This window comes from Salvelinus alpinus, chromosome 17 (genome assembly GCF_045679555.1).
Source record: "Salvelinus alpinus chromosome 17, SLU_Salpinus.1, whole genome shotgun sequence".
Taxonomy (NCBI): domain Eukaryota; kingdom Metazoa; phylum Chordata; class Actinopteri; order Salmoniformes; family Salmonidae; genus Salvelinus; species Salvelinus alpinus.
The window spans coordinates 49,722,081-49,732,355 of NC_092102.1; the positions used below are offsets into that span (position 1 = coordinate 49,722,081).

General features: G+C 45.7%; 1 protein-coding gene across 1 annotated transcript in view; it reads right to left on the reverse strand.

Annotated features, from left to right (window-relative positions):
- ccm2l (CCM2 like scaffold protein) overlaps window positions 1–10,275 on the reverse strand; it is a 37,521-nt gene that overhangs the window by 9,800 nt on the left and 17,446 nt on the right. The window contains exon 8 of the mRNA XM_071349352.1: window positions 2,947–3,076. Within this exon, the coding sequence (XP_071205453.1) occupies window positions 2,947–3,076 (130 nt within the window). The remainder of the gene's footprint in view (window positions 1–2,946; window positions 3,077–10,275) is intronic.

The window sequence follows — 10,275 nt, forward strand, 5'->3', positions numbered from 1 at the left end:
ACCCTGGGAAATACCCTGAAATATCATGAAATACCCTGAAATACCCTGGAATACCCTGGAATACCCTGGAATACCCTGGAATACCCTGGAATACCCTGGAATACCCTGGAATACCCTGGAATACCCTGGAATACCCTGGAATACCCTGGAATACCCTGGAATACCCTGGAATACCCTGAAATACCCTGGAATACCCTGAAATACCCTGGAATACCCTGGAATACCCTGGAATACCCTGGAATACCCTGGAATACCCTGGAATACCCTGGAATACCCTGGAATACCCTGGAATACCCTGGAATACCCTGGAATACCCTGGAATACCCTGGAATACCCTGAAATACCCTGGAATACCCTGGAATACCCTGGAATACCCTGGAATACCCTGGAATACCCTGGAATACCCTGGAATACCCTGGAATACCCTGGAATACCCTGGAATACCCTGGAATACCCTGGAATACCCTGGAATACCCTGGAATACCATGGAATACCCTGGAATACCCTGGAATACCCTGGAATACCCTGGAATACCCTGGAATACCCTGGAATACCCTGGAATACCCTGGAATACCCTGGAATACCCTGGAATACCCTGGAATACCCTGGAATACCCTGGAATACCCTGGAATACCCTGGAATACCCTGGGCCAAACGGCAGCCTCTTTTCTATGTAGTCCACCAGGGCACACAGGACTCTGGTCAAACAGTGCACTGTATCGGCCATAAGGCAGTGTGTCTGTCTACCTTGAGGCAGTGGGTCCGTCTACATCAAGGCAGTGTGTCTGTCTACATTAAGGCAGTGTGTCTGTCTAAATTAAGGCAGTGTGTCTGTCTACATTAAGGCAGTGTGTCTGTCTACATTAAGGCAGTGTGTCTGTCTACATTAAGGCAGTGTGTCTGTCTACCTTGAGGCAGTGGGTCTGTCTACATCAAGGCAGTGCGTCCGTCTACATTAAGGCAGTGTGTCTGTCTACCTTGAGGCAGTGGGTCCGTCTACATCAAGGCAGTGTGTCTGTCTACATTAAGGCAGTGTGTCTGTCTAAATTAAGGCAGTGTGTCTGTCTACATTAAGGCAGTGTGTCTGTCTACATTAAGGCAGTGTGTCTGTCTACATTAAGGCAGTGTGTCTGTCTACCTTGAGGCAGTGGGTCTGTCTACATCAAGGCAGTGCGTCCGTCTACATTAAGGCAGTGCATCTGTCTACATTAAGGCAGTGTGTCTGTCTACATTAAGGCAGTGTGTCTGTCTACATTAAGGCAGTGTGTCTGTCTACATTGAGGCAGTGGGTCTGTCTACATCAAGGCAGTGTGTCCGTCTACATCGAGGCAGTGCCTCCGTCTACATTAAGGCAGTGTGTCTGTCTACATTAAGGCAGTGTGTCTGTCTACATTAAGGCAGTGTGTCTGTCTACCTTGAGGCAGTGGGTCTGTCTACATTGAGGCAGTGCCTCCGTCTACATCGAGGCAGTGCCTTCTTTCTACATTAAGGCAGTGTGTCTGTCTACATTAAGGCAGTGTGTCCGTCTACATTAAGGCAGTGTGTCCGTCTACATTAAGGCAGTGTGTCCGTCTACATTAAGGCAGTGTGTCCGTCTACATTAAGGCAGTGTGTCCATCTACATCGAGGCAGTATGTCCGTCTACATTAAGGCAGTGCGTCCGTCTACATCGAGGCAGTGTGTCCGTCTACATCAAGGCAGTGCGTCCGTCTACATCGAGGCAGTGCGTCCGTCTACATCGAGGCAGTGTGTCCGTCTACATTGAGGCAGTGCGTCCGTCTACATCGAGGCAGTGTGTCCGTCTACATTAAGGCACTGTGTCCGTCTACATCGAGGCAGTGTGTCCGTCTACATTAAGGCACTGTGTCCGTCTACATCGAGGCAGTGTGTCCGTCTACATTAAGGCACTGTGTCCGTCTACATCGAGGCAGTGTGTCCGTCTACATTAAGGCAGTGTGTCCGTCTACATTAAGGCAGTGTGTCCGTCTACATTAAGGCAGTGTGTCCGTCTACATCGAGGCAGTGTGTCCGTCTACATTAAGGCAGTGTGTCCGTCTACATCGAGGCAGTGTGTCCGTCTAGATTAAGGCAGTGTGTCCGTCTACATCGAGGCTTGTATACTTCTGAATGAATGTCTATGTACCATTGATTGTGGATGTATTATCTAAGACTGTGGTTCATAATAACTGGTTATATTATTAATGACATTTTGCCCATTTTCTTGATGAAGGATGTTAATGAACTCAGTGGTTTGAAACCACAAAACTGACCAACATAGTGGTGCTAATAGCTCTGTGGTTGAAGACAACATTTTCTGAGAGGAAATGATAAAAACAGAGAGATATGGGGAGGTCGTGTGTATACTATCCTGCATGAATTATGACGTATGACTGTGTACCAGTTTAGAGGGTTATATGTCCCATTATAAACTGGGTGGTTCGAGCCCTGAATGCTGATTAAGGCTGTATATCACACCGTATACCACAGGTATGAGGAAACGTGTATTGTTTACTACTCTAATTACGTTGGTAACCCGTTTTATAATAGCAATAATGGCACCTCGAGGGGGTTCTGTGGTATACGGCCAATCGTGCCTAAGAACAGCCCTTAGCCATTGGTATATTGGCCATATACCACACCCCCTCGGGCCTTATTGGTTAATTCTCTAACTGTCAACCATGCTGTAGCCAGTAGCGTTCTGGTCCTGTCTACACACGCTACAGTCTGGTGTGTGTGTGTGTGTGTGTCAGAGGACGTTGGTGGGACGAGCTACAGGAGGACGGGCTCCTGGTAAAAGCCCGGATTGGAATCAGTGGAATGTTTTCAAACACACGTGGAAACAATGTGTGTGACTCCGTTCCATCGATTCCATTACAAAGAGCTGATCCTCCGTTCTCCTCCTCCTACCAGCCTCCTCTGGTTGGTGTGTGTGTGTGTCTGACTCACTCCTCTGTAGCCAGTAGCGATCTGGCATGGTGTAGTGGAATCCAGACCGGTCGACACACTCTATAGTCTGGTGTCCGTAGATTATCTGGAACATCTGGCAGATCAGAGCACAGTACTCCTCCGCTGCATCCTGAAGAGAGAGACACACACACACACACACACACACACACACACACACACACACACACAGACACACACACACACCATCATTAGGAGAGCACAGTACTCCTCCGTTGCATCCTGAAGAGACACACACACACACACACACACACACACACACACACACACACACACACACACACACACACACACACACACACACACACACACACCATCATTAGGAGAGCACAGTACTCCTCCGCTGCATCCTGAAGAGACACACACACACACACACACACACACACACACACACACACACACACACACACACACACACACACACACACACACACACACACACACACACACACACACATACACACACACACACACAGACACACACACACACACACACACTGTGTGTGTGTGTGTCTGTGTGTGTGTGTGTGTGTGTGTGTGTGTGTGCGTGTGCGTGTGCGTGTGTGCGTGTGTGTGTGTGAGCATGTCTTGTCGTGAACAACAAAAGTCATTCAGAATCATTTTGTTTTATTTCTGTTGTGAATACATAGATACATTCAATATAATTCATGAGTTAAATCAAAACCTGTTTAAACCCTTTCTCATGCTTGGAGACTTCACCGATTTGACAAAATAAATCATGTGACACAAAACACTACCTTTCTTTCCATAGTACGTGTATGATACTGCTATTTGTTGTTATATCATACAGTAGTGAGCCTACGTCGTGGACAACATTATGACAAGATTCCTGAGGTGAGATTTACGTTCCAATGTACGTTTTGATCTTTGTTTTCCGAGTTAAAACGGAGCATTCGGGCAAATGTGAAAACGGCTTGTTTATTTTTTTTGATTTTTTTTTGCAAAAAACAAAAAAATGTATTGTTGTTTGTTTTTGCATATAAAACCAAAAAAAAAACTTGATATTTTGATGTGGAATGCCTGTCATTGGTTAAATGCACTTCCTGTCCTTTCAAAGTAGGACCCTTCTTAACTCCCTTCTATAAATCTATGATGAATTAATTCATCGATTAATAGCTGCCCATACCATGCCACGGTACCAAGATAAAGTAATATTTCTTCATTTCTGCATAAGATTTAGAGTGTATTGACTTATTAATGAACAGTTGTTACCGTAAATGGTTAGCTGACTGATATAACCTAGCTACCTAGTTAACCATTGGTAATCTTATTCAATGATGCCATACAGCCAAAACAGTATCTACTGCTGGACTAGAGACATGCCCTAGCTAGAGTTAGTCAGTGGTTGCACATCTAACTAGCTGGAATGAAGTAAGGATGTGAATAGTAGACATGTAAATGTCCAGAAACAACAGTAGTAAATGTATCCTTTCACTGTTTACAGCAGGTCTCCAGCGACCCAGACCTGTCTGATCAGCCTGCTTACACCTGTACAAATCCGTATGTGTATAGCAATGGAATGAAACATCCAGCCAATGTCTCAAGTCACACAGGTCCACCCCACATCTGGATGGTTGTGGCGTCCTGCCCAGAAACAAGACCTACGTATGTCACGCCCTGACCATAGAGAGCTGTTTATTCTCTATGTTGGTTAGGGCGTGACAGTGACTAGGGTGGCTTATCTAGGTGATTAATGATCTATGTTGGCCTGGTTTATCGTTGTCTGTGATTGGGAATCATATTTAGGCAGCGATTTCCCCATTGTGCTTTGTGAGATCTTGCTGAGCGTCACGTTTCGTTTTGCATTTATTGTTTTCTTTGAGTTTCACTTCCAAATAAAGAGGATGGAACCATACCACGCTGCGTCTTGGTCCACTCATTATAACGTTTGTGACAACCTAGCCCAGGGATAATGAACTAGATTCACTCATTATAACGTTCGTGACAACCTAGCCCAGGGATAATCAACTAGATCCACTCATTATAACGTTCGTGACAACCTAGCCCAGGGATAATCAACTAGATCCACTCATTATAACGTTCGTGACAACCTAGCCCAGGGATAATCAACTAGATCCACTCATTATAACGTTCGTGACAACCTAGCCCAGGGATAATCAACTAGAACAACTCATTATAACGTTCGTGACAACCTAGCCCAGGGATAATCAACTAGATCCACTCATTATAACGTTCGTGACAACCTAGCCCAGGGATAATCAACTAGATCCACTCATTATAACGTTCGTGACAACCTAGCCCAGGGATAATCAACTAGATCCACTCATTATAACGTTTGTGACAACCTAGCCAAGGGATAATCAACTAGATCCACTCATTATAACGTTCGTGACAACCTAGCCCAGGGATAATCAACTAGAACAACTCATTATAACGTTCGTGACAACCTAGCCCAGGGATAATCAACTAGATCCACTCATTATAACGTTCGTGACAACCTAGCCCAGGGATAATCAACTAGATCCACTCATTATAACGTTCGTGACAACCTAGCCCAGGGATAATCAACTAGATCCACTCATTATAACGTTCGTGACAACCTAGCCCAGGGATTATCAACTAGATCCACTCATTATAACGTTCGTGACAACCTAGCCCAGGGATAATCAACTAGATCCACTCATTATAACGTTCGTGACAACCTAGCCCAGGGATAATCAACTAGATCCACTCATTATAACGTTCGTGACAACCTAGCCCAGGGATAATCAACTAGATTCACTCATTATAACGTTCGTGACAACCTAGCCCAGGGATAATCAACTAGATCCACTCATTATAACGTTCGTGACAACCTAGCCCAGGGATAATCAACTAGATTCACTCATTATAATGTTCGTGACAACCTAGCCCAGGGATAATCAACTAGATCCACTCATTATAACGTTCGTGACAACCTAGCCCAGGGATAATCAACTAGATCCACTCATTATAACGTTCGTGACAACCTAGCCCAGGGATAATCAACTAGATTCACTCATTATAACGTTCGTGACAACCTAGCCCAGGGATAATCAACTAGATCCACTCATTATAACGTTCGTGACAACCTAGCCCAGGGATAATCAGCTAGATTCAGGCATGGGATGATTTTTTCTTGAGTGGATGGTCGGGGGACTGGAACATAGTTACAAATAATTTGTGGACTGCAATTGACCGCAAGAAGCCCGCAAACACATATAATATTTGACTAAAACATAATAATTTCAAACCTTGCTTACATTTGTATAGGATCATATGTCTCTCTATTATATGTGGAAATACTTGGGAACAGATTTCCCAAATTAAAATGACTTGGAGCTGATTCCCCGGTATTTTGTCCCCTCTCAAACACATAAAAAAAAATATATATATATGTATATAAACATGGGGTGGCAGGTAGCCTAGTGGTTAGAGCGTTGGGCCAGTAACTGAAAGGTTGCTGTCATCTGCTCCTGAACAAGGCAGTTAACCCACTGTTCCCCTGAACAAGGCAGTTAACCCACTGTTCCCCTGAACAAGGCAGTTAACCCACTGTTCCCCTGAACAAGGCAGTTAACCCACTGTTCCCCTGAACAAGGCAGTTAACCCACTGTTCCTCTGAACAAGGCTGTTAACCCACTGTTCCCCTGAACAAGGCAGTTAACCCACTGTTCCCCTGAACAAGGCAGTTAACCCACTGTTCCCCTGAACAAGGCTGTTAACCCACTGTTCCCCGGAACAAGACAGTTAACCCGCTGTTCCCCTGAACAAGGCAGTTAACCCACTGTTCCCCTGAACAAGGCAGTTAACCCACTGTTCCCCTGAACAAGGCAGTTAACCCACTGTTCCTCTGAACAAGGCTGTTAACCCACTGTTCCCCTGAACAAGGCAGTTAACCCACTGTTCCCCTGAACAAGGCAGTTAACCCACTGTTCCCCTGAACAAGACAGTTAACCCGCTGTTCCCCTGAACAAGGCAGTTAACCCACTGTTCCCCTGAACAAGGCAGTTAACCCACTGTTCCTCTGAACAAGGCTGTTAACCCACTGTTCCCCTGAACAAGGCAGTTAACCCACTGTTCCCCTGAACAAGGCAGTTAACCCACTGTTCCCCTGAACAAGACAGTTAACCCGCTGTTCCCCTGAACAAGGCAGTTAACCCACTGTTCCCCTGAACAAGGCAGTTAACCCACTGTTCCCCTGAACAAGACAGTTAACCCACTGTTCCCCTGAACAAGGCAGTTAACCCACTGTTCCCCTGAACAAGGCAGTTAACCCACTGTTCCCCTGAACAAGGCAGTTAACCCACTGTTCCTCTGAACAAGGCTGTTAACCCACTGTTCCCCTGAACAAGGCAGTTAACCCACTGTTCCCCTGAACAAGGCAGTTAACCCACTGATCCCCTGAACAAGGCAGTTAACCCACTGTTCCCCTGAACAAGGCAGTTAACCCACTGTTCCCCTGAACAAGGCAGTTAACCCACTGTTCCCCTGAACAAGGCAGTTAACCCACTGTTCCCCTGAACAAGGCAGTTAACCCACTGTTCCCCTGAACAAGGCAGTTAACCCACTGTTCCCCTGAACAAGGCAGTTAACCCACTGTTCCCCTGAACAAGGCAGTTAACCCACTGTTCCCCTGAACAAGGCAGTTAACCCACTGTTCCCCTGAACAAGACAGTTAACCCACTGTTCCCCTGAACAAGGCAGTTAACCCACTGTTCCCCTGAACAAGACAGTTAACCCACTGTTCCCCTGAACAAGGCAGTTAACCCACTGTTCCCCTGAACAAGGCAGTTAACCCACTGTTCCCCTGAACAAGGCAGTTAACCCACTGTTCCTCTGAACAAGGCTGTTAACCCACTGTTCCCCTGAACAAGGCAGTTAACCCACTGTTCCCCTGAACAAGGCAGTTAACCCACTGTTCCCCTGAACAAGGCAGTTAACCCACTGTTCCCCTGAACAAGGCAGTTAACCCACTGTTCCCCTGAACAAGGCAGTTAACCCACTGTTCCCCTGAACAAGGCAGTTAACCCACTGTTCCCCTGAACAAGGCAGTTAACCCACTGTTCCCCTGAACAAGGCAGTTAACCCACTGTTCCCCTGAACAAGGCAGTTAACCCACTGTTCCCCTGAACAAGGCAGTTAACCCACTGTTCCCCTGAACAAGGCAGTTAACCCACTGTTCCCCTGAACAAGACAGTTAACCCACTGTTCCCCTGAACAAGGCAGTTAACCCACTGTTCCCCTGAACAAGGCAGTTAACCCACTGTTCCCCTGAACAAGGCAGTTAACCCACTGTTCCCCTGAACAAGGCAGTTAACCCACTGTTCCCCTGAACAAGGCAGTTAACCCACTGTTCCCCTGAACAAGGCAGTTAACCCACTGTTCCCCTGAACAAGGCTGTTAACCCACTGTTCCCCTGAACAAGGCTGTTAACCCACTGTTCCCCTGAACAAGGCTGTTAACCCACTGTTCCCCTGAACAAGGCAGTTAACCCACTGTTCCCCTGAACAAGGCAGTTAACCCACTGTTCCCCTGAACAAGGCAGTTAACCCACTGTTCCCCTGAACAAGGCTGTTAACCCACTGTTCCCCGGAACAAGGCTGTTAACCCACTGTTCCCCTGAACAAGGCAGTTAACCCACTGTTCCTCTGAACAAGGCTGTTAACCCACTGTTCCCCTGAACAAGGCAGTTAACCCACTGTTCCTCTGAACAAGGCTGTTAACCCACTGTTCCTCTGAACAAGGCTGTTAACCCACTGTTCCCCTGAACAAGGCTGTTAACCCACTGTTCCCCTGAACAAGGCAGTTAACCCACTGTTCCCCTGAACAAGGCAGTTAACCCACTGTTCCCCTGAACAAGGCAGTTAACCCACTGTTCCCCTGAACAAGGCAGTTAACCCACTGTTCCCCTGAACAAGGCAGTTAACCCACTGTTCCCCTGAACAAGGCAGTTAACCCACTGTTCCCCTGAACAAGGCTGTTAACCCACTGTTCCCCTGAACAAGGCAGTTAACCCACTGTTCCCCTGAACAAGGCAGTTAACCCACTGTTCCCCTGAACAAGGCAGTTAACCCACTGTTCCCCTGAACAAGGCAGTTAACCCACTGTTCCCCTGAACAAGGCAGTTAACCCACTGTTCCCCTGAACAAGGCTGTTAACCCACTGTTCCCCTGAACAAGGCAGTTAACCCACTGTTCCCTGGTAGGCTGTCATTGTAAATAAGAATTTGTTCTTAACTGACTTTCCGATTTAAACAAAGGTTAAATTCGGCTCAGTTGGGAAACCCTGGGCTAGCCTCTATCCCTAAACACTTGTAGAGATCTGAGAGGATTGGACAGGTGTAAGCAACACAGTCAAAATTCCATCAAACCTTTCAGAAGGTGAGGTGGAACTCTCACCATGTCACCACCCATCAATCCCTCTCAGATCTCCACAAGTGTCTAGACTCTGGACAGTAGGGACTAGGGGTTGTTTCTGGACAGACCATGGGTGTTATGGTAGCGCAGTCAGTCAGTCAGTCAGTTAGTCAGTCAGTCAGTCAGTCAGTCAGTCTGGTACTGTCTAAAAATGTTAAAGTGCCAATGCAGTTAAAAACATAATTTTTCCCCCCCAGTTTTTTTTTAAAGGATATTTCCAAACACACACTATGAGGTAGGGATGATATCAAGTGTCGTAATATTTTTTTCCATGGCAAAAAAAATGAAAAACACGAAGCAGACAAAACTCGTTGGTCCTTTTAAAAAACCTTCTGTATGTAACATATTGTGTTCTATAACCTGGGAAATAAAGACATGTGACTCGATGACATCATAATGATGTTTGTTTCCAACATTAGTGATGTTTTCCTAAAGAAGCTACATCTGATAAGTGTTTTGTTTCCTTGTCACGATATGAACGAGTATCGTGATACTGGTATGGTTGAAATAACACTCTAAAATTGTGATAATGCTCTTTTTGTCTAAGAGCTGTTTGGAAAAAAAAATGACTGGAATTTCTACCTGTTCAGGTGGGATAGAACTTTTGGCCCACATCATGACACCACAATCTGATCTGATTATAATAAACCAATGACTGTTCATCTGGGTAAGGGGGTAGGCTCTAGACCATCCTATCAGCCAATCAGGGCTGTGTATGTAAATATATTAAAATGTGTTTCCTAACACACACACAATCAGACTGAGCATTTCAAGGGCCAAAGGAGGCTCAGGGAAATAAATGTTAAAACGTGTATTTAAATTATTTTCATTAAATAAACACTCACGGTGATTTATCAGACATACAGTGATGATTTAAAAATAAAATTACAAA